This window comes from Haemaphysalis longicornis, unplaced genomic scaffold, assembly GCF_048455015.1.
Source record: "Haemaphysalis longicornis isolate Haplotype H1 unplaced genomic scaffold, Haemaphysalis longicornis Haplotype H1 scaffold_3, whole genome shotgun sequence".
In the NCBI taxonomy this organism is placed as follows: Eukaryota; Metazoa; Arthropoda; class Arachnida; order Ixodida; family Ixodidae; genus Haemaphysalis; species Haemaphysalis longicornis.
Genome location: NW_027526335.1, coordinates 34,908,698 through 34,933,906, shown reverse-complemented (window position 1 = coordinate 34,933,906; position 25,209 = coordinate 34,908,698). Strand labels below are relative to the sequence as shown.

The window sequence follows — 25,209 nt, the reverse complement described above, 5'->3', positions numbered from 1 at the left end:
CTAGAAAATTCCAGCAGTACGCTGCGCCTTCGCACACCATGCACATCACGCACGCAAAAGAAGACCAGCGCGCACGTACCACAAGAACTTTGAAGGTAACAATTCCAAGGCTCTCTGAACGGACTCCAACAAAGCGCTCGCGATGGTCATCTCCGAGAGAAACAGTGATCTCCGAAAGGTGCGGGACAACTCGCCAAACAGCAGCAACAGCAGCAAAATGCAAAAGAAGGAGGCCGCCAGCGCCTTCGTTCCCTCTTCCCTTTCCCGAGACGACATCGGGGGAAGACAGACCCAGAGAGAGAGAAAAAAAACCCTTTTTCGGCAAGCCGGGGAACGTACGCAGCCGCAAAACAACAACAACAAAAAAAAAGGACGTGCGCAGTCGGGGCATCCCTACCTCGCATTGTCACATTTTCCGAGCGTTCGGGCTCGTGTGCCTAGAGAGATTTAGCATACCGGGCTCCGTCCGCTAACGCTACGGCGGCCAGTAACAGGGCCCGACTGGGCAAGCGCAAATTCGTTCTGGTAGGGGGGATTAGTTCCGCGAGCCAGTCTTCGCCATGCCCGCGCAATCCTCCACATTCTCCTCAACCTCAATCGGGGGTGCAGCGACCGCCGAAGAGCACCGTCCAGCTCGCGCGGTATTCGATATACGCAATGTCGGGAAAAATACGGTTCGATATAAACGTACGAATTCCTATACTTTTACACAGAATTTTCAAGGGGATAATTTATGAGTTTGATATAGACAATAATTCGATATAGCCGTGTTCGATATATCCGTGTTCGACTGTATATAAACCGCTTGTTTTTTGAAGCTTGTGTGGTATGCCGTTACGGTTACGCCGTGGGGCTCAACTTGGGTTTGTAATCTCGCTGTGCCTCCTGATTATGGCAGTCGCTTGACATCGAACAGCATTACAGTGAAGTGAATGAGCTGCGATGAAAAGGAGAGCCCCTAAAGTGCTCTGCACTTAAAAAAACAAATGGAGTGGTGACTCACCAGCCACTTCCTTGCACTGCCCCTATGGCGTCACAGGGACTAGTTGGTGCGATTGGCGGCTGACAACAAGAGCTGGCACCAATAAACGCGATTGTGCGATTTTCGTGAGGCCTTGGGCTTTGTTTGATGGCACCACTTGAATGCTAGCGTGAAGTTGACACCGTTTCATTTGTTGTTGGCACCTACCTGATGGCATCACTGCTGACAGTCAGTGGGTAGCACAAAATTTGAAAGCGTGGCAATATTTGTGACTTTTTCTTCTTAGCAGTCTTCTTTGCGGCCGTAGTTGAGCGGGTTGTGGTTCCAAATAAAACAGGAATGAAATTGTCTCAGTGGTCCCTTTAATAGGTATTGTAAAGATTTAGAAATACTTCCGAAACTGTGGCTTTGTCAAACGGCTGTTTCGGAGGAACATCCATTTGGCAAAGGCACAGTTCATGTGTACAAGATGTCCTCAAGATATCTTCAAGATGTCCCACTTATGGAAGGGGAGGCTGCATACCCTTAACTGTGGTGAGAGCTCTCTCTAAAGTGGTGTGGTGCCATCACTGTGTGGCAAAAGAATTGCTGGGTCAAATCGCTAACATCACTAAGGGTAAACGCCTGTGCACTTAGGAACACAACATGTGGTTGTCCTGGTTTGTGCAGTATAAAAGCATGTCACCTAGGAAATTGCAAGCCTTGCTGCGCACAGCATCCGTTTCATAGCTAGCATGCTTTCCTTAAAAAAAATTATGATAGCAAGCATTTCCTCCCATTGTACATCAGCTGTGCAAGCTAGTCTGTGCTGCGTCAGCACTGCGGTGGAAAGAATCGGTTACGGTTCTGTGCAACACTGCCGAGCTAGAGAACTGCACCCCATCTCATAGTGTTGACCCATTGGACTGAAACTCTTCACTCGCTTCATCTCCTCTCTGCTGTGAAATTTAAGTTTGGGCCCGTTTTTATTACAGTGTAGACCACTTAAAACATGTCACGGGAGCCGTGAAAACCTTCATTATGAGCGGTGCCACACTGTGCACAAAACATGTGCTGGTCCAACCACATCACAGTCTACCTTTTAATTATTCTTTGTTTATCATCACTCAAATGAAGGTCTCTTAAAAACCGAGGCACGGTCTTCATTTCAGCTTTTTTTCCTTATCGGCCGCTGCTGCACGGTCTTAAAAAACCGCGAGCGCAGCTTTTAACTTTTTATTTGTTTGTGTTTGAGGGAGCACAGCTGGGGTTCTTAGCATCTGTGAATGGATGCCACGGGACAACATAAGAACACAAGTTTTATTCTTGTTTTTCTTCTCTTTTCTTTTCTTTTCTTTTTTTCTTTTTTTCTTCATCCTACCTTGCATTTGTGATGCCGAAAGTGGTTGTTTATCAGCAAGAATGTACTGGTAGTGGAAATGCGGCGTCGCGGCCCGCAATCTCCAAATGTTTGAAAAGGGAATGGATGGTTGCTTGTCTGCAGAAAGTTTTAATAGAAACAACTTATTGCAAGGAGGGAAGGGTGGGGGGGGGGAGCTCACTGTCTGCTGAGGTGCTCCAAACAGAACACACGAGCGAAATGGTGCCTTCTCCTGATTTTCATGTCTAAGTTAAAAGAGCAGGGAGGGCGCTGCTTTGGATGGCTGATTCTGTCTTTTTTTTTTTTTCCCCTCCTCGTGGCTCTAAAACAATGCCCCAGCTGCACCAGTCGATCAGCGGACCCCACCAGTAAACCACAGTATAAATGGTATTGCATTTCGGGCAATTGCGTTTTAAGCGGTATGCTTATGCGTTGAGTTCTACGGGAGGCAAACTGGTCGTCACAAAAACCTGCATTATTTCTGGTCCTGAGCTTATAAACGGTCTCATTATAAATTGTCTACACTGCATCTCAATTCTCGCTCACTGTTTATCTACGAGTCTGGAATGCGTAGCAATAGGTAGGATTACGTTTGGCAGTCTATTGATGACACAAACGTAAGGCAGCTTCTGTGCCTGGGCATCTGGGCTTTTCACCTCTTTTGAATTGCAGCCAGAGCTGGGGTGGTGGAAAGTTGGCTTGTGTGCAGGGCTGCTGTTGTGCTCTTGACCCCATGTGGGCCAGTGATTGAAACGGGGAAAATGCGGGCCCCTTGGGCACTGTGGCCGTCCTCTGCCCAGTGCTCCCCACGGCACTTGGTTACATTACTCGGCCAGCTGGCAGCTGAGGGAATGTGTGGTGCTGACGCAAATGCAGTGCCCCTTAAGCAGGCAAGTGGTCATCCCTGCAGGAAGGCGCCTACTGTCCTGCGGGAGCCCCCGACTGCCCAGGGTCCGCCCACAGTTGTCCACGGCCACACTGCCACTGGTGCTGGGGACTTCTGGAGCGAGAACCTCCATGAGGGAATGACTGGCCTGGTGGCACGGCCCTCAACCCCCGGCTCGCAGCCTAAGGTGGGTGCCCCCTCCCCAGAGGGCCTCTGGCGACGCACTCATGGGCACAGACCTTCTTCACACCAAGCCCAGGCCACTGTCAGATTTTCGTGGCAGAGGGGTGGAGAACTCGTCGGGCACATCTTTGTGTGGGTGGGGCTCTGTGGCTGGTTTGTGGGGGATTAGTGCACGATAAGGGAATTCGGGTTGGAATTTTTAAGTGGGGTCCTGCGGAATGAAAGTTCAACACGCATCCCCGCACCATTGGGGATCCTCGGCCCTAGCTGACAAAAGGTGGACCTAGTGAATGCATTGTGTCCATTGGCTTGGAGCATGTTTACGCTAATAGCAAATGTCTGAGGCGTACTGCATCACTGGAGGTCTACAAGAGTAATTTGAGCGTGCTGATTACAAAATTAGCACAGCATATCTACTCTAATAGCGTGTAATGAGGGCTAACAATGGCACTTGCTGCAGCGGACTCTGTAGTGCCAATGGCAGTGCAAGCTGTAAAATCTAGCCTCCTGCTGAAGTATATACCTTGGGAGGAGGTGCAAGGGAAGGCAACAAGGTTGCATGACGAGCAAAGAGGCAGGCGCTTGCCGCAGGTAGAACCACCACCAGCAGACACTGTTACAACCCCTTTGGCGGGAAGGTTGGACCGAAATCCCTGTGATGACAAAGACATTGTTGCAGGACAAAATAACAGTTCCAGAGGACCGTGATTTGGACTAAGTTGGTGAACGTTCATGATTAAAGATCAGCACGCCAAAAGCATGGCAAGAAAAGGACAAGAAATAGACAGGCTGCACGACTATAGTCCGTAGGGCTGCATGGCCTAAAGTACGGTTATCTGATGACACCCTTGCATAGCCATGTAAGGAAGTAGGTTATGCTTGCGCAGACATACCAGTGATTGTGTTTTGTTTATTTGTTGCGATGATTTACCACCATATGGGTTTATTTCCAAAGTAAATTAGTCGTGAGTGCAGCGCTGTCCTGTCTATTTCTCGTCCTTTTGTCCCGTGATTTTTTTCCGTGCTGATCTTTAATCAAGAAGGTAACAGATTCATGACGGACCTGCCATTAGACATGGAGCATTGCATAGCTTGAAACAAAATTTAAGGCTTTCACATTTATGCTGTAAGCAGTCTTCAGCAGCTCTATAAAGGTTTTAATGGTGCTCTATAGTCGTGAAGAGTGCATCGTTGATTTTTGTAAACTAATGTTATATTGCATCAAAGTTACCTCCAAAAAATCAGCAAAGCTGCTTCTAATTTGCCTTTTCGGTTCCCCTTATGTTTTTGGCAGTGCATAGCTATAGTAACAGTGCATAGTGAAGAACTGGAGAACCCATCTTGGATCCTTGGCTTGCATGGGCCTTTGTTGCACCATCCTGCTGAGTGTAGCTGCACTTGTGCTTTCCCAAGTGGATTCTTTTTGTAGTGGCTTGCTTTGAAACTGTTTGTGCCTTCTGTTGGGCACTCTGTGGCTCGCATTTGTTGGCGTGAATGCACGTGCGTGTTTTGTTTGGTGCGGCCTCGTAGGCTCCCTGTGGGGTGCGAGCATGTGCACGGGGGCGTGTGGGGGTGCGTGCGGGGGTTGTTCCACCGTGGCGTGTTGTGCGTGTGGGGCACCCAGGCGAGCGGTGCCGCCATGGCAGGTGGAGCTGGCAGCCGGCGGGAGGACTGGCAGATGCCCTGCCTGGAGCCACCCCTGCCCGAGCGCCGGTCGACGCGCAGAGCAGCCCAGCGCTGGGGGTCGCCTGAGATGCCCATGCTCCTGCCCGCCATAGGCAAGGTGGGTGCTGCCGCTGCTCTGCTCCACACGGCAGGGGCAGAAGGGCAGCAAATGAGCTGGGTTGCCCGACTGATGCAAAAGCGTGCAACTGCTGCAGGTTGCAGTGCCCTCCGCTAAACTGACTAGCTCCTGAATTCACGACTTTGGCCCGCCAAAATGGTTCTGTCCATGCTCCATTGAGGGGGGTGAGCACCGCATGAATGGTGCCAACATGCTGGCAGGCACAAACGGGAACCCCAGGAAGCCCCACAGCACGATGTGAGATATACTTTTAGGTGTGGCTAAAAATGCTGTCAAATAAATTTGGTGGCACCGCACATGGGCATTCGATTGAAAGGTCATCTGGTGGCACAATTCCTAACTTCGCAGCGTCCGAGACTTCATGTGGCTTCTTTAATGACTGTCTGAAGTAAGGTGGTTCGCAGGCACCAGCGGCATGCTTTTAAAGCAACGTTGTTTGTCTGAGCTTGCCGTGTGTGCTCACATGACGCATCTTAACGCACGATTTTACCGCAATGTTAAAACAGCTGCGAGAGTGCGGGCACCCGAAGTTTTTTAGACCGACGCCGAGGCTCCTCTGAACATTGGGCACCACGAGTGACTTTGACAACATCATTTCGTCTTTGCTGCATCATGCTTGAACTTACCCAAGTTGTGCAATGTCATTTACAATGAAAAAACATCAGGGTACTCGCCGCTAGTTTAATCCATTCCAGCAATTCAGCTACCTTTCTTTGGTGCCAGCGGACGTTTTCTTTTTGCCACTGCTGGCACTAGGTAGCTTGGGAGCTGTAGCCAGCGGTAAAATCGACGGTACTGCATTGTTTGTGAGCACGCACCTCTTCAACATTGGGTTGTACTTCTTCTCCAAGTTGTGAAAAGTACCGCTTCGCACAATCGCACTCTCGGAGGAATGCCGACTGCAAGTGGCATAATTGCCTGTGTGGGATTGCTGCAGAGCACGTATTCATTTGTTTAAAATCACAGGATACATTAAATATTGCCACGTTTTCTTGCCAGCTGCGAGTACCGGCATTGCAGTCCTGTGCAAAGCATTCGCACCCCAATTTTGGTTGCACAAGCATGAAATCTCACTTGCGTGAGTGTTCTACAGCTACCATGGCACACATTTACCTCGGTTTAGTGCTTTATATCTTCTTTTGTTTCGTACCGACCCCAAAAAATTTTTCAGAATACGTTAAAACACTCCGGTGAGCGCAAATTCTTTCTCATGGTTGTCTCCAAATTATCGTCTGCTCCGTCAGCCGGCGTAATCGGCCAAGCCACGGTGAGGAGACGACCGGTTATGAAAGCTGCTGAGAAAGCTTGACGAGGAGCCGAAAATGTCCGAACACTCCTGAGTAGCTGGTGCTCACGCAGCTTCTTTTCTCTCGGTTTGGAGGGCACTGCAGTCAACGGTCTCAACGGCGTCTGTTTGGCGACTTTATTTGAACGACGAGCAAACTTTTGTTTTGCAAGCTTTGTCTACCTAAAAGTATAGTTCACCGTGCCCAGAGGTTCAAGGGGTTCATGAGACGTTGCGATTCGGACCAGTTAGAGAGGTGTTACCCCTTTCAATGCATATTAACGCATAGTGGACCATGCATTTGAACAAACGTACTATTGCGTTGGTGAATTCAGGCCAGTCTAAAGGGGTTTCCTTCAGGCTTCAAGGCAGATCCACAATCGCTGATTAAGACATTATCGTACAGTACTGAAAATGTGCACTGAATGTAAATAGCATTAAGGAAAAGAAAGGCGATAGTAAACAATGCTCATAATAGGCAAAAGCTGTTTTATAGTTACGTTGCAGTTTATTTTCGTATGTATCCTGCAATGAGCAATACAGTCGAACACGGATATATCGAACTCCAAGGGGATCGCGAATTAGTTCGATATATGAAAAATTTGATATAAAAAATATGGGCTCTGAGACCTCACCTATGGCGGACGAGCATTTACCGATCGTCGCATTCAAGAATGAACACTAATTCCGCACTCACGACGCAACAGGACGCTTTATTTCCGTGAAAAAAAAATCGCTGATCTTGGCTTCGCCCAGGAAATGAAATTAAAGACGCTGGTCTCGATCTTCTCGAGGCTGCACAACTACAAAATTCCAGCAGTACGCCTCGCCTTCGCACACCATGCACAACACGCACGCAAAAGAAGAACAGCGCGCACGTACCACAATAACTTTGAAGGTAACAATTCCAAGGCTCTCTGAACGGACTCCAAGAAAGCGCTCGCGATGGTCATCTCCGAGAGAAACAGTGATCTCCGAAAGGTGCGGGACAACTCGCCAAACAGCAGCAACAGCAGCAAAATGCGAAAGAAGGAGGATTCCGGCAGCGCCTTCGTTCCCTCTTCCCTTTCCCGAGACGACATCGGGGGAAGACAGACCCAGAGAGAGAGAAAAAAAACTCTTTTTTGGCAAGCCGAGGAACGTACGCAGCCGCAAAAAAAAAAAAAAAAAAAAAAAAGGACGTGTGCAGTTGGGGCATCCCTGCCTCACACTGTAACATTTTCCGAGCGTTCCGGCTTGTGTGCCTAGAGAGATTTAGCATACCGGGCTCCGTCCGCTAACGCTACGGCGGCCGGTAGCGGGGCCCGACTGGGCAAGCGCAAATTCGTTCCGGTAGGGGGGATTCGTTCCGCGAGCGAGTCTTCGTCATGCCCGCGCATTCCTCCACATCCTCCTCAACCTCAATCGGGTGTGCAGCGACCGCCGAAGAGCACCTTCCAGCTCGCGCGGCGTTCGATATACCCAATGTCGGGAAAAATACGGTTCGATATAAACGTACGAATTCCTATACTTTTACACGGAATTTTCAAGGGGATAATTTATGAGTTCGATATAGACAATAATTCGATATACCCGTGTTCGATATATCCGTGTTCGACTGTAGTTGCCAGATTTGACTGTCACTAGTGATCTAAATTGGGTGACTTTTGTACCATTAGGTTATATATGTATTTTTTTTTAAAAATGATTTACATTTACTCATATAACGATAAATGCATTGACAAAGCATTACATGCTTTTCGTTGAGGTGCATTGCAAATAGTGCTTACAAATACAAGAAAAACACAGACTGGCGTTAACAGTCTGCCACATTTATTACTGCCTTGGCTGATCTTTGCCAGCCATTATTTCACACAGGTGGTAAAATGAGGAAAGGGGGAGTTTGTAGCTTGGGCTGTTGTGTGTTTAGAAGGGCTTGTTGGTGGGCGAGTTGGGGCATCTTTAATGTAAAGTAAAAAAAACTGCACAAAATTTAGACGACCACACAAGGACAGGCGCAGTGCACTTTCCTTTTTGTGGTCATCGAAATTTTGCGCAGTTTCTTTTACTTTACATTAAAAAGGCTGTTGGGAGTTTGAATTACTTTGGCTCTCGATGAAATGACCACTACAAACACGGGAATTCCGCTTTAGCTTTTAGGCTCCCGTGCTGTCACTATTGGAAACAGAAGGCACAAAGCGTACGGCTACAGAAAAAAAAATTGTGAACCACCGCAATGTTTCTGCGGCCACACAGTAATCAAACTCATACGTGAGTGCCTTTCTTTTCAAAGCATGTGTATCCAGGTATCCCACCTTAACGTTAAGGCTGGTGTGGTAGCCGTAGTGATTAAAACCAGTGGAAATAATTTTTTTTACACTGGTAGAAAGGAATACTTATACTAATAATTTTAATTGTACTCAAATTGGGTAGAGCCAGGCGTACAGCACCAGAAAAAGCGCCCATATCAGTGAGGCCCATACCCCACCAAAGAAGTGTCAGACAAGTTTACGTAGCGCATCTAGGAATTCACATCTATCTACCTAGACTTCATTCCACCGCACATATGCGCTCACAACACCACCTAAACATTAAAAACATCGAAGCAAACGCGACAAAAACCATGGAAGGCTGCGTAGTCTAATGCGCTGGCCCATTCCAGTAACGAGGGAAGTGCCGAGTGGTGGCGCTACCTTATCCAGCTGCCCGGTCCCTTTGCACCTGTGGTTTGTGTGCTGCATGGTGAGGTGTTTGACAGAGTTGGGGGAGTCATTTTTATATGAAGACAAGGTCACCGGAGTATCCTTGTAGAAGTTGACTGTTAACAGTAGCTTATGTAGATAATTTCTGTCGGGGCGATTCAGATTAGCGGTCGCCAGCTAGCTACACTGGGAGAATAACTTATACTGTACAAACCAGCGCAGGCATATAATCCTAATTTGAGGCCAAAAAGGTGAATGGGAGGCATTTGGCAGTAAGTTGCACGGCGGGCGCTCTTTGGGTACTCTCTCTTCTCATGCTATCCCAGTTGCTTTGCTGCTAATGGCCCTCGACATAACGTCCTGCTCATACCTCGGCAAAGTTGGCGCGGCTCACTCAAACTCACTCACAATTTTTTTTTTCGAATCACCACTCACTCAAACTCAGACTCAATGCTGAGCAGCACATCTGCGCTCACTCAAACTCAAACTCGCATTGAGCTCAAAACTCAGAACTCACTCGGACTCAAAACTCAAAATGTACTCAGAACTCAAAATGTACTCAAACTCAAAATGTAATCAAAACTCAAAATGTACTCAAACTCAAAATGTACTCAAACTCAAAATGGACTCAAAACTCAAAATGTACTCAAACTCAAAATGAACTCAAAACTCAAAATGGACTCAAAACTCAAAATGTACTCAAACTCAAAGTGAACTCAAACTCAAAATGGACTCAAAACTCAAAATGTACTCAAACTCAAAATAAACTCAAAACTCAAAATGGACTCAAAACTCAAAATACTCAAACTCAAAGTGAACTCAATACTCAAAATGTACTCAAACCTCAAAATGTACTCAAACTCAAAATGTACTCAAAACTCAAAATGAACTCAGAACTCAAAATGGGCTGAGAACTCAAAATGAATTCAGAACTCACATGGCCTCACAGAGATTGAGACAGTCAGAGAGTGAGAGTGAGAGTTTGAGAGTGTGAGAGTGAGAGTGTGAGTGACAGTGATAGTGTGAGAGTGAGAGTGAGAGTGTGACTGAGTGAGAGTGAGAGTTGGAGTGTGAGTGAGAGTGGGAGTGAGAGTGCGAGTGTGAGAGTGAGAGTGTGAGTGAGAGTGTGTGAGCGAGAGTGTGAGAGAGTGTGAGTGAGAGTGAGAGTGTGAGTGAGAGTGAGTGAGAGTGAGAGTGGGTGTGCGAGTGTGTGCGCGAGTGAGAGTAAGCGTGAGAGTGAGAGTGTGTGTGCGAGTGAGAGTGTGAGTGAGAGTGAGTGCGAGTGAGAGTGTGAGTGAGAGTGTGAGTGAGAGTGAGAGTGTGAATGAGAGTGTGAGAGTGAGTGTGAGTGCGAGTGTGTGTGCGAGTGAGAGTAAGCGTGAGAGTGAGAGTGTGAGTGTGTGTGCGAGTGTGTGTGCGAGTGAGAGTAAGCGTGAGAGTGAGAGTGTGAGTGTGTGTGCGAGTGAGAGTGTGAGTGAGAGTGCGAGTGAGAGTGAGAGTGTGTGTGCGAGTGTGTGTGTGAGTGAGAGTAAGCGTGAGAGTGAGAGTGTGAGTGTGTGTGCGAGTGAGAGTGAGAGTGTGAGTGAGAGAGAGTGAGAGTGTGTGTGAGAGTGACAGTGAGAGTGAGAGTGTAAGAGTGAGAGTGAGAGTGTGAGTTGAGTGTGAGTGTGAGTGAGTGTGTGCCTTCTGCTGTATACCTTTTGCGATATCCTCATAATTATAACCAGAAAGCATTTTTATATTTGTCCCACGTGACCCCCTCGACGAGACCTTTAATTTGATACCCCACACACCCTAGCAGGGTCATATGGAATTCATACCAGTCAAACTAACCGTGGCTCATGACTGTAACCAGGACGCATTATTTAGGTGTCCGGCATGATTCCCCTAACTGGAACCAGTTCCCCTAACTGGAACTGGAACTGGCCCCACATGCTTCAGCGGCCTCACCTTGAATTTAACCCCATCTATGACTCATAATGACCGTCTCATGATTCGAACTACGAAGCCTTTTTTTCTTTGTACCACGTGATTCCCCTCTTCAAGACCGTAAATTTGATACCCTACACCCCCTAGCGGGGTCACTTCGAATTTTACCCCAATATAAGACTCGCCATGACAATCTAATGGTTATAACCAGGAAGCATTTTTGTATTTCTCCCACGTGATTCGGCTCAAGACCATTGATTTGATACCCATCACATCCTAACGGAATCAATTTGAACGTTAAACCAATCAATGACTAACCATGACTATCTCATGATATAGCCCTACCACATTTTCGTCCCACGTGATTTTCCTTATTGGAACCTTCAATTTGATGCCCCGGACACCCAGTGGCATCATTGTGAATTTTAACCTAATTTATGACCCATTTTGACTATGTCATGATAATAATCAGGAAGCACGTGATTACCCTCATCGAGACCTTTAATTTGATACGCCCTAGCTTCATGAACCTGAATTTTAACCGAATCTTTGACTTGCCATGACTACGTCATGATATATCCATATCTCATGTTCGTCCCGAATGATTCCCCACATCGAGACCTTGAATTTGATTCCCCACATGCCCTCGCAGCGTCATTTTGAATTTTAACCCAATCTATGACTCATTATGACTGCCTGATGACTACAATCAGGAAGCATTTTTTTTATTTACCCCGCGTGATTCCGTTAATCCGGACCTTTCATTTGATACCTTACACGCCTTAGCCTCATCAGTTTCACTTTTCACCCAATCTAATGTGGTCATTATTCTGTCTTAAGGGGCGCTGCCCAGTCAATTCAGCTAATCCATTTGAAACAGTAGAAAGGACAGCCCCCGCCCCCATTTCCCCCCGGCTCTCACCTCTTCCTTTGTGACCCCTAGTATATCAAGCCGTTAACAGTAGCAGGCGAACAACCAGCACGCCAGCGCCGCCGTGTGCTTTCCCACCACCCTTTCCCACACTCTTAGTGGATCCGTCAGGAGGAAAAGTTAAGACAACCCTTTTTTATGACCTCACCAGTCAATTATCACTCACGCGCCCAGCCGCGAAAATTAGGTATGCAGCAAGTGCTTATGGCCATGAAAATTCAACAGGAAACTAAAAAAAATCAGACACCACCTCCCTCCCAACCGATCATGCAGATCGCGATTGGTGCCATACCCGCAGGTAACTTGAATTCCGAGCCCACAGTGACGTTGAAACTTAAAGGAGCACTGACACGAAAATTTCATGTTCCACTTTTATTGTTTTTATCGATGCTTAATGGTCTGGCGAACCCGAAACAGCCCTTCAAATACTTCAGCGCGCGATAGTTAATTACATTGAACGGCCTGAAAATCGTTTGTTTCAAATTCCCGCGCTTTCATCCCGAACGGCGCATATGACAGACTCCCGGACAGACGTCACCGCTTTGTGCGGACGTCACCGGCGCCCGCTTGAGAGGGTGTTGCGCCCGCTCGCCGCTCGTGGGGTCGCGCGTGTGAAGGGACGTCACGAGTTTTTGACGAGCGCTGTCGCGTCACTTCTTTTCCGCTCTTGGATTGACGTCACGCTGATGTCCATTTGCTGAGTGCCGCTCCGCGCGCTGCTCCGTCGGCGCGATAAATGAGATCCAATTGAACTACGTTCTTCGCGTCGCAGGCCGCTCATATTTCAACCAGGGTATTATGTTGAGTGAAGGAAGCGAACTGTGCAATAATATTAACGCCGAAAATTGGTGTCAGTGCTCCTTTAACAGCCAACCATAGCTGCCTGCTAGGCTACTCATATGTACTCAAACTCCAAATGGACTTAAAACTCCTATTTACTCAGAACTCAAAATGTACTCAAAACTCAATATGTAATCAAACTCAAAATGTGCTCAAACTCAAAATGTACTCAGAACTCAAAATGGACTCAAACTCAAATTGTACTCAGAACTCAAAATGGACTCAAACTCAAAATGGACTCAAACTCAAAATGTACTCAAACTCAAAATGAGCTCAAACTCAAATTGTACTCAGAACTCAAAATGGACTCAAACTTAAAATGGACTCAAACTCAAAATGTACTCAGAACTCAAAATGGACTCAAACTCAAAATGTACTCAGAACTCAAAATGGACTCAAACTCAAATTGTACTCAGAACTCAAAATGGACTCAAACTCAAAATGAACTCAGAACTCAAAATGAACTCAAACTCAAAATGTACTCAAAACTCAAAATGGACTCAAACTCAATCGGACTCAAACTCAGTCGTGATCACTCGGCTCAAACTCACTCAAGCTCAAACTCACCATGCCACACTAGCCTCGCGCTCACTCAAACTCAAACTCACGCGTGAGTTTGAGTCCAAATGAGTCTGAGTGAGTGGACTCATGAGTGAGTTTGCCGACCTCTGGTCCTGCTATTGCATGAAAACTTTCACCAAGGTCTGCAGGGCCGTGTTTTGCAACTTGGATGTGCACTGTGTGACGTCGTCCGTCGCAGGATTAATCGTGGCCTAGCCAGTACCATGCGCTCATAAACTCCATTGATGCTGGTTGCCCTATCCACCTTCGCTTCTTGATTATCCAACACCGAGTTTCATCGTGCACCTCAGAGGGTAGGCAGCACCACAAACATTTCAAAACAGGAACAAAACAAAAGGCACTTGTCTGAGAGATACTCTGGTTTGCTGGCACTGTAACAGGCACATTTGCATGCGGTAGCAAGAGCGTGCTGGACTGCAGTTGCCCTTCTTCCCATTGCTGCTATAAAGACGAGGGTTCACAGCTGCGACAAGTCTCAGCCTTACTTACTTGTTCCAGCTGCCCACTGAGAGGCCCCGCTCGGGTTTCACGTGCCTGGCTTGTTCCCACTGTGTGTGTGCGAGTGAGGGGATGGCCCGTGCAGGTGGGGCCTGCAGCAGTGGCAGTGGAGGAGGAGGAGCAGGCGGCGGCGGTGTCGAGGCAGCTGCTGCTGGACCGATTCCAGGGCAGCGTGGAGGTGGACAGCATTGAGGGCGTGGACTTTTTCAGCTTCTCCAGTGCGGAGGACTTGCGCGAGTTTGCCCGCTCCATGGACCAGCTCATGGGCGAGCAGTACCGGGAGCCGCGGTCGCCCGAGGGGTCGGCGCCCTCGGCCCGCTCGGGGGTGGCCGACGATGAGTGGCGCGAGGCGGACTGGGCAGAGGGCGAGCCGCAGTCAGTGGTGGTGCTTCCGCGCAAGACGACGGACATCACCAAGATCAAGGGGTGGCGCCGCAAGGCCTTCACTGCGGACCACGTGGCCGACCACGAGGTGGCCGACCAGGCGGCCGACCAGACCACGCGCTGGGTCATGGACCAGATGAATGAGCAGGCGTGGCGCACCCGCCAGGGGGACGAGGAGCCGGGGAGGCCACCGCCCGTACCCGGGGGAAAGGTTGGCTCTTCGGCGCCCGGCAAGCAGGCACCCCAGCCCCCCGCAGCCCCAGGTCAGTCGCGCGCCTCACGGCCACGTGGCATTTCTTTCTGGCAGCGCAGACACCCTCAGGACATTTTGCTGGAGGGTGTAGGTGTTAGTGTTCCCTGGTACGCAGTGGCTGATGTTGGCAATGTGTATTGCCTTGCCACACTCAGCAGCACTGAGACATGATCGAGCTGGCAGTACCATGCTGGGCGATTTCATATGGGCATGAGTGTGGAACGTATTCTGTTCGAGGCGTCCCTCCCCTCCCCCCCCTCTCTGTCTGTCTGTCTCTCTCTGTCTCCCTCTCTCTCCCTTGCGAATAACTGTTGCTAAAAGAACATCGATGAGTACTATTGGTCGCCACATGTGCACATGGTCCATGGTCACTTTTTAAAGGGGCCATGAAGACAGTAGCTTGAGCAGTATTGTGGTGCGATTTAGAGAACAGCCAGTAAATAAAGCAACGGAAGACGTTTCGTCATCTGTCATCACCAAGTTGGTTACGATGCCTTTTCAGTCAATTAAAGCTGGTCAACGTGGCTCCAGAGTAGGCAGGGCTGCACCTGTGGATTGTGCAGGCAGCCAGGAAGCGCAAGTGACATTCCTGCCGGCCTGTTTGGAAAATTGGTCAAGCTCTATTCGGTGCACTTCCCCTGGGGCAGGCACCCAGTTGTTGCTAGAACCCTTCCACCCAAGTGACCAGCCGGCGGCAGCGTGTGCTCAACAGCTGCGGTGTCTCTTCTAAAAGCCTGGCCGCAATTGCCGCACTTCCCTCAGTTCAGGTTAAAAACCTGGAAATATTTGTTGTTGCATGTGGCATGCTCATGCACATTTTAGGTATCGTTTTGTACTTTTCTGACTTTTAGTGAGGCTAATTGAAAAGAGAGCTTTATGGAGTTCTATGGATAGGGGCCATATGAAAATATGAAGAAGGAAAAGGCTGAAGTTTCTTCGAAATTTTCTGCAGCTGGCCCTTTAAATCCAGTGTGGGAGCAAAAAAATGTTCAGGGCAAAACACTTGCCAACGTCAGTTCCTACTACAGTAGAATCTCAGCGATGCAAATCTCCAGGGATAGAAAAATATATTTGGTTCATTCAAAATTTCTGTCATCCGAAACGAGATATGCAAAGAAAATGTGTATTTTGCTCTAGTCACACCTGTCGAAGTTGTGACTGCTTTTTCTTGTGTCTTTTCCCAACACACAGTGTGAACGGCTTGGAAAATGCACACCTGTTTCTTCACTTGTAATGTTAGCCACACGGTGAAGACACTTTTCTGTGCGAGGTAACTTGTTCTTAAAATTAAGACGGGTATTTTATCTGTAATGCAGACTCTAAAAAAGAAATGTTAGATTGGAGAAAAGTTGGAGAAAATGTTGGAGAAAAGTTGGTTTCAGCGGTCCTTGAGCAGGCGAGCTTTTCGTTCACCAAGTGCTGCGTGTTTTACAAGCAGTGGGCACCTTTCTGGCATTGTAGATTGCCCTTGAGCTCAGTCCTTCGCACGAAAATGTCATTCCGCAAAATGTGCCGATTGTGAGGGGGTGACTGTTGTTCTCTGGAGGAAAGGGCTGGGAAGAGGAGGGGAGCGCCCTGGGATTGAAAGGGTCGCTGATGGCCGTCCGGGGGTTGGGGGTGCTGGCTGTGCAGGGGGAGAACGGGCGCTGCCCAAAAACGTGCGGGGGGCCTTCCTGAGCTCGTCGCTGGACGAGTTCCTGGAGCACCGGTCGGAGCTGCGGGTGGGCCAGCTGGCGCGGCTGAACCCCAACATCGTGCCGCCCCCGCAGGGACAGGGGGTGCTGGCACTGAGTGCGCCCCCCGTGGTTGCACCGCCTGCCCAGGCAGTGGGCCCCACCCGGGCGATGACCTCGCATGTGCCCCGCCGCTACGGCCGGGTCAGTGCTGCCCGCCTCCCTCGCACCGTCTCTCGGGTCCCGAAATGGTTGCATCCGGGTCATCGGTGTCCGCGACTGCTTGCCCGTTTTTTTTTCATTTCTGTGAGCGGGCCTGCTCCGCCACGCATCAGGGGTTCATTCCTAAGTACAGTAATTTTCAGCATGGACCACCGGACGAGATTTAGATGCACAGGATGCACTGTGCGCTTGTGTTTACGGGTGGTTGCGTGACACGAATTTACTCCACTGGCCTGTCCTAAAGGAGAAGCCTGTCTTAAAGGGGTCCTGAAAAACATTAGTAAACATGCTCAATGAAGCTGAGTGATTGTCAGGTTACGTGCTCAAACGTGTCTCCCAAAATTATCACGTAAACATAGAAGTACCGGTGCCTACTGCTGTTGGTACTGCACGCACTATGCTTGTTATAGGTGCACAGCCGTTCCACCGCGTTGTGGTTGTCTCACGTGACACTGACCGATTGGCGTAAGTGACATTGTCTTATGTGACCCTGTTTGCCGAGCGCACCCCATGTTTTGCGAAACGATAACTACCTACCGTCACAAATACAAGTCAGGTGCAAGTATGGTCAGAAACAATGCAAAAGCGGACAGCGGGGCTACGCAGTATGGTGGCACCATCTAGGAGGACTGACGGTAAACAAGATATTCCAGTAGTTCGCCGCAGGGTTAACAGCTCACTGACATTCGCTTGAAGACCTGTTGTAGAAAAAGATGATGAAGTAGAAGAGAGAAAGAAGTAGCAGCAGCTCTGAACGGTGGCCTCCAGTCTCTGTCTTCTCTACGCCCGTCCCTTTCTTTACACTTGTCCTGCTTATGTCATCGCAGACGTCGCAAACCACACAATTTGGCGGGAGAAATAAAATTTAACTTAAATTCACTAATTTCTCGCTGAATAAAGCATCGCTTGCTGCCGGTCAAGCACTGGGGGCACTATAAAACACCAAACCTTTCGAATAAAACAAATTTTTATGTTTTCTAGCTGCTTGGCCCCTCTAACCGCAATGAGCTCTCACCATGCAACAGGAGGGCAAAGGGCCAGTTGAGCATGTCTCCTGGACCCTGGGCCACGACCTCCTTTATGCTTTTGCTTTTTACACCTTGATGATGATATAGTACTCTGCACGAACGGGCTTGGTCATCACCTCACATATTATGAATGCCTAGCTGTGCAAGGCTTCTTAGCCACCACTTAATCAAGGGTCGTGCAGTATTGGTTCTTTTATAATATACCTGTAATGTCCCTTTTTTAGTATCTTTGACATAAGACACAAATCTAGCTTGCTGCATTTGCAATCCAATGCATCTGTTAAAGGGACACTGAAGTGAATTTGTCAAGCTCCCGTTTTTGCTTGCACTGCGTAGACCGGCTCAAATTAGCACACTTTTCATCGTTTATCCGGTTGACAAATCGGTAATTATTTTACAAAGCGCGAAAGAAGAAAAACTACCATGCGCGGTTTGCGGCGGCCGCACCAACTAAGGCTGTGACGTTAGGAGGAGGGGCGCCGTGATTGGACGATGCCCAAGGTTAGCAATCAAACAAGTTTCGGTTTCGGTTTCGGTTCTGTAAAACGTAACCAATGGCGTTGTTGGATGGGCATTCTCAATATCTCAGTAATCATCGTACCGCGCTTCTGCCATGTTGTCGGCTGTAAAATGCACAAGATAAGCCTCCCAGGACGGCTTGTAGTCGTAGCATTCACTAGCCGAGACCTACGCAGTGCATGAACGCCCTCCGCGTACCCGCTGACGCCCAAATGTCACGCGCTTTTCCCCAATATTTGGAGCTTGCCTCCCTCATGCCTGTATCGTAAAAAGCGTGTTCGCACCAGGCCAAGGGTCTGTTCATTCTGGCCTGCGCCCACTGCCTGCAAGCAGTCGGTGCTTATGGTAACAGCACGCCAACGAGAACTCGCTAGCGCGCCAGTGCCAGCCTGCGCGCGTTTTGTGAACTAGTTCGTGTAGCCATGAACGCGTTGCGGCCCAAAAAAAGGTGAACTCAATATAGAAAACATCGGCGGAAAACAAAAAAAGTTGAGTTTCAAAAAAAAAAGCACGTACCCGCGGGGATTCGAACTCGCGACTCGCAAAACACTTGCGGTGACATGCCTAGCACACCAGACCACTGAGCCACGAAGCGGGATGCGAAGGTCTTGCTAATATAGGGTATATATTGTACAACCGGTTTACACTTTTATTTTGTGTTGGCATTTCAAGCAGCTTAGGTGACTATTTGTTGTACTGCGCTCGTGCAGTAAGCGTCGCCCGAGTTTCCACAGTAGCTCACGTCTAGCAATTGCATTTCGTAGACGGTAAAGCGTTCGCAGATGCGTAGTCGTGCTCCTGACCGCTGTGCTTGTTCGCCCAGCGCAAAAAAGTGCTTCCCGTGCCCTAGTTTTACGCTGTACGGTAAAAATATCAGTTGATTTTATTTCCTTAGTACCTATATTGACTTCGCTGACTCTTCTCCCGCCTTCAAGAGGCCTTATATTTTCCTACTGGCGTACCAGTCAGCGAAGCGTCGCATGTGCGCTTGTGCAGCGCGCGCTTGTGTGAAGCGACCTTGACTTGGAGCTAGATACAGTGTACAAACTAACCAAGTAAAGAAACGCACATTCTTCCATTCACAAACGTGTCCTGGCTTCGTTTCAACTGACGGAACGAATTGCGACGACCCGTCGGCGGCTGGCGGACGAAACGCTGGGCCGACTGACTCTGTCTGAAGGCCGGGGAGCCGTGCAGTAACGCAGCCAATTGCCAGCTCATCCCCTCCTGACGTCACACGAAAACACCACAGAAAATGGGCGAGCGTAAAGAGAGGAGGACAGCATTTTCGAATTAGTTTTTCTACTAAATAAAATCGCGTAAACGCGCCTAGAGTGGTCGAAACATGGCCTGGGGACTCCGGACTACAATTTGCGCTAGTAATCCCGCAATGTTTACATATCACTTCAGTGTCCCTTTAAAAGTAAAAAAAAAAATAAAAATAAAATAAAATAAGTGCATTAGTACTGGTGCTGGGGCCCCGCACAAGCAGAGCGTTACGAATGACTTCCGTTTGTCTCATGCGCTGAGTGACATCCTTTGGGCTCATATGAACATACATGAAAGTATCATATACCCCCCCCTTCTAAAGGGAGAAGTGTGCTCATCAGTTTGCCGGAGTACATGCACTCTGAAATGCTTGTGGTTAGGATCTGCAAATGGCATCCTAACTACGAGAAACCTTCACGTGAAACTGAAATGTGAGACCACGCTCATAGTGGGAAGCTCTTTGTTTCCTCTACAAAAAAATGGTACCCAAAGACTGCAGAAAGGCGTGGGGCCCAGAGCAGTTTAACCTCGGTGTGATGGAGCAGCTGACAACGTGGCTGTGCCTGTTCCTGGGCAGTGCCTTCTTTTGCCGAGTGGTGAATGCGGCCTTGGGGCAGCAGGCTGCTGTCGGTGTATTACACGGGGGAAAGGGAGCGTGGGTGCCTTTCGTTTGCTGCCGATGCTGGCAAGGCGGCGGCGACGGCTGAGTGCAGTGTGTCCCTGCGCTGTTGTTGGCAGGCTGCCCCGGAGAGTCCCGTGGCCACCCGGTCCACCCGGAGCGAGAAGCCCGACGGGCAGCGGCGCCCGTCTGCGGGGGCCAGCCAGGCTCCGAAGGAAGAGCCAGCCTCCCCTTCGCCCAAGGTGAGGCTGCCTTTCCCCCTTTTCCACTGTGGCACCAGGTGTTTGACCTTGGGCACAGTAAGCACTCTGGATGGCTGAACATAGATAACCTCGCATATAGGGAGCCCTCAGGTATGTAACGTATCAATTCTGATGCTGCTTTTTGAGTGGCTTGTAATTGCATGGTAGAAGCTGGCTGCGATGTTTCCTTGGAGCGGTGTCTTCTGTAAGTGAATTTGGGACCTAGTGCTGGCCGGCAGATCTGCTTAATTTCATTTCGCCGAGTGTCTGAAATTTGCCGAATATCTGAGTCATGACTCCCACCATGTGCAAGGGGACACAAAACTGAAATTGCAGCAGGGAAGGAGTTGGGGGGACTTAGCTTTCATAATGCCTCGAATATGCATTGGTTTGGAGGGGGGGTGAGAAAGTTCATTATGGGAGAAGACACGGCAACATTCACGATTGTCGGGATCCATGGTGGACGGAGCAAATGTGCGTGACTGAAGAAAGCTGTGAGAGCAAACGGCTTTTGCTTCAGCCAAGAGGAAGCCATGGCAGAAAATGAATATTTCCAGTTTCATGCAAACTGCATTGTCAAAGTAGGGTGGGGGCTTATCGAGGCATCTCCCACCCCCCTCTCGATGGTTGATAATGCCAGCAGGTTATGTAACCAACCGGACTGTACAGATTGGCTGCTGGTGCGGGTAAAAACAAAGGTGGAATCAATGAGAATACTGTCTCTCTGTGTGGCCTCGGTAATAGAGTGACACGGGAATGCCGCTCGCTCTTCCTGGCTGTGTCATTCCAAATTGTGCAAAGTATCAGGAGCTGGGGTTATCTGTTTTCTCACTAAAACATTAATACGAGTTCTGTTAGTCAAGTGTCAAGTGTAAACCTGAGCTTGAAGCTTGCGCTGAACCTATGGCCAGGTGTACAGGTGTGCGGTTCTATTTGGTTTAGTAGGTAGAACAGTGGTGATGGAGGCAAAAAGTGAAAACGCCCATGTGTTGGAGATTTCGGCACACACTAAAGATCCCAGGTGGCCAAAACTAACCCGGAGTCCTCCAGTACAATGTGCCTGATCACCTGTGTAGCGTTGGTGCGTTAAACCTCATAATCAATCTTTCAATGTTGAACAGTGGTAACGTAATTTCCGCTTTCTGCCTAATCGCATCCATTCATGGGTTTCAGCATACTGACTGGTTGATTTCAGCTTGCTTTGGTTGATACATACGTCATTCTTAATGCATCATGCGATTTTTTTTTTTTTTTTTCAAAATTTTTTTGTTTAAAATTAAGTACGTTTTTAAATGGCACTTCGTCTGTTGAAATAGTCATTTTGCACCAAACCAAATTGTAGTGGGTTTTGAACTGCCGAGTCTTTCAAGTGAAGCAAAGTTGTCCTCATGGTACCTATATGTGTGCTGGCACCAAGGTGAAACCACAGAGGAGAAATAAGGATTGCTTACAGTGCGATAACAGAGAGGGCAATGGTGCTTCCCATGACGATGGGAATGGCATAGGTTAGAGGTGCCATGAAGACAAAAGACAAGTTTGGATCATTTTATTCGAAAGGTTGCCTTGTTAGAATAACACTGGTGCCACTCTTAACAGGAACTTTGCTCGAATAAGCTGTAGAAAGAGTAAAACAAATGGGCATGCGACTCACCAGCCATTCCGACACTGGAGTTATGATGCATTACGGCTCGCTTATGCGATTGTTGCTGAGGCCCACAAGATGAAACGCATGTTGGGCGTAGACGCCAACTTTCCCAAACTGGCCAAGAAGGGGATTAAGAGTTTGTGCGTTTGCAGCCGGCCGCCAAGCGAGCGAAGGTGGAAGCCCCAGAAGAGGCGCCCTTCCTGGCCATGACCACCCGCAAGCTGCGGGGCAGCAGCCAAGCAGCGGACAGTGCACCGCCCCCTGCCCCCAAGGAGGGCCCCAAGGAGGGCCCCAAGGAGAGCCCCAAGAAGGAGCCGGAGCCCAAGAAGGCAGCCCCTGCCCCTCCGTTGCCGCCCTACGGCGCAAGTGCGGGCAGCGGGGACTTCCCGCTGGTGACGGAGACGGTGCTGTCGAACAAGCAGCGGGAGCTGCTGCAGGCGCTGCTGGTGAGCACCCAGTGCAGCCGGCCCCTGACGGTGGCCCTGCCCGCGGAGCCGTGCTTCGTGTGCCCCCAGCTGGATGAGGGCGACGCGCTGGCCGCCGCTGGCGCCCTGCGTCTGCCCGGAGAGGAGGAGCCCAGGCCACCCCCCACGAGCCTCAGGAGCACCAGGAGGAGAAATGAGGAGGAGGCTGCACCCAGCACGGCGGCACAGAGGGTGCCAGCCGCAAAGGTCAGCGCACGCCTCGTGTTTCTTAGTCACAGCGGGATGAGCGGCTGTCCCTCGGGACACGCGTACGCAGGGGCTTCCACATGCCTGTGTTTCTGCACAAATTCCTTGTGAGCCTCACTTGGGCTCCTCCTCCTTTGCAGGGGGGGAAGGGGGGGGGGGGTACTGTGTGAAACTCCTAAAGGCCCATTGACGCTTGCGACAAAAGTGACGCGATTTCTGTTGCGGCGACAAAAATTGGTCAAAACCAAACGACAAAAGCGATAGCCAGGCCACGAAAGCGGCAGAAATCGCGTTGCTTCTACTTCTATAGCTCCAGTCACAAGTGTGAATGGGCCTTAAAGGGTGACTGAAGCACTTCTAAAACCGGGTAAAATTCTACTTTTTACAGTTATTACATTGGTCAGTTTATGCCTGTAAACTTTTTCGGCATTTTTAGCTTGGGTGCAGTGGTATTCGTCGATAAAGTTGACCCTGAAACCAATAAACAAAGTGCTGTGCTGAACATTTTTGGCTCGAAAATTTGGAAAAATGGCTCTGTCTTGCCCTGAGGTACCTACCCAGGAATCATCATAACAAATTTCATGGTGCCAGCACACTTGGCTAATTCTCTAGGCCTGGAATACAGAACCCATATGAACCATTTTGATATGCCATTGTAACTTGAGAACTAGTCTGCACAGCTAAATGAAACGTAGCACTTTTTCTTATGTCCACGCCGTAATACTACCCTGAACACTTTCTAATGTCCACGCCGTAATACTGCCCTGAAAATTTCATTCACGTATCTCAAGAAACAAAAACCTTGGTGTGCAAGGGTAGCAGCCTCCCCCCCCCCCCCCCCCCCCCCCAAGAAAAAGAGGTGTGGTGTAAAAGGTGGGAAAACCCTCGGTTATCACTGCCAGCAACTAGCGTTGTATAACCAGGGTTTTTTATTGCGTTGCTTCTATGGGGACTTTGCTGGGACCGCAGTGACCCATCGAGACAAGTGGGTCGTAAAACTGGAGGATATATAATTGGGGTTCCACTGTAGATGCGATAAAAGCTACCACCAGCAGCCACGAGGACTGCAATGAGAATTGCACTGGCTATTTATTCATGGTGTAATGTTCTTACGCTATCCGTACGAGAATTTGTGGTTGAGAAACGGCAATTGCAAGATTTTGCTGAGGCCGAAACAAGCGAGGGCCAAAGGGCAGGTTAGCGGGTGGGGAGCCGATTTGCCGCTGATGGGGTGGTAAGAGAGGAGTGCTCCCCTCCAGGCTGTCGCTGCGGGAACCAGTGGGGCCAAGCAGCAGACGCCCCCCGTAGCGGCCCCCACCCGGGAGCCTGCGGCCAAGGCAGGCCCCGTGGAGGCTGCGGCCAAGACACCGCGCAAGTCAAGCGCCCTCCCGGTCAGCGGGACCCTGGCTTCGCCCCCCGAGGCGGCCCAGAGCACTCGCAGCCGGCGGCCCATCCGGCTGCCCGCCCGCTTCCAGGACTCGGCCCTGTACTTCTCACCCAACGGTGACCTCTTCGATGTGGGGCTGCCCGTGTCGCCACGACAACGGGCCCGCCCCTCACCTGCTGCCGCCTCCAACGCCGCTGCTGCCACCGTTGCCAGGTGAGCGGCCAGAGGCGGCGGGAGGCTCTACTCCCGAGTGTGCTTGTCATGCAAAAACCCACCTCAAAAGCGGGAGCGTGCACGTTTGTTTGGAATGCAAAACTGTAACTGTTTTAGCTACTGCAGCCTGGTAATATTAGCAACCAGTGGCCATTGGAGACTGCTTTCGAAACCCTTTTAATCCAGTGGTATGCCACGGATATGGTATGCTTCACTGCTCTGGACCTGCCATGGTGGCTCAGTGGCTAACGCGTTGTGCTGCTGAGCACGAGGTCGCGAGTTCGATTCCCGCCTGCGGCGGTCGCTTTATTGATGGGGGTGAAAAGCGAGAACGCCCGTGGGTTCGAGATTTCGGTGCACGTTGAAGATCCCCAGGTGGTCAAAATTAATCCGTAGCCCTCCACTACAGCGTGCCTCATTGCCTGTGTTGCGTTGGCGCAATAAACCCTACAATCAATTCACTGCTCCGTTTTTTTTCCCCCCCTTTTTTCTTTCATGCGTTGACATCATTTTCGGCTGCCACTGAAATTTCAAGCTGGTATTGTTTACCTCTAGAGCTGTCAAGCAAAGGCAGCTCAGCTCTGCCGTTAGGGTAGCGCTCACTCAGATGATATAGGGTTGGGCGAGCTTAGAACCTTGGAAGTGAGTTTACAAGACAAGTTGCCTTGCAAATGCACTCTTGTACCTGTGCTATGTAGGCACAAAAAGTGAATTCGAGCTTTAATCTGATGCATGCCATGCCACCGTGCCTTGCGCGAAAATCTAATCACATTCAATTTGGTTCTATGACTGGTTCAGTTCTGCACTACTAATTCACCCTAAATATGCACGCTTCGGCTGAGGCATCGTGGCTTTGACAAAAAAGAAAAAATTGCCAACACAAGGAAACTTTTTCGTTTTGATTTTTGCTTTTGTCAAATGTTGATAACCTTGGGCATAGGGCAGAAATCCTCTGACTAAAAATAAATAAAAACTTCACCAAAGGAAGCAAAGTTTTTGTTTTAAGTTGTAGTTGTTTTGTCAATTGTTGAAAACCTGCTCTAGATTCCTAGTCTTTTCCAGAGCCTGGTCTTTCTCCAGAAGTTGGCACACATGCTGTTTGCTCATGAGTGCCTTGTGGTGA

At 49.4% G+C, this 25,209-nt stretch overlaps 1 protein-coding gene across 5 annotated transcripts in view; it reads left to right on the top strand.

The window, feature by feature from the left end:
- Positions 1–25,209, top strand: part of LOC144174263 (uncharacterized) — a 58,561-nt gene that overhangs the window by 16,311 nt on the left and 17,041 nt on the right. For 4 of the 5 annotated variants that reach the window (XM_077702862.1, XM_077702861.1, XM_077702863.1 and 1 more), the window contains exons 3-9: positions 3,253–3,415; positions 5,036–5,194; positions 14,047–14,608; positions 16,231–16,475; positions 20,048–20,170; positions 21,968–22,486; positions 23,746–24,086. In XM_077702862.1, the coding sequence (XP_077558988.1) occupies positions 3,253–3,415; positions 5,036–5,194; positions 14,047–14,608; positions 16,231–16,475; positions 20,048–20,170; positions 21,968–22,486; positions 23,746–24,086 (2,112 nt within the window). Of the gene's footprint in view, positions 1–3,252; positions 3,416–5,035; positions 5,195–14,046; positions 14,609–16,230; positions 16,476–20,047; positions 20,171–21,967; positions 22,487–23,745; positions 24,087–25,209 lie in introns of those variants that run through there. The other variant, XM_077702864.1, reaches the window with a different exon arrangement.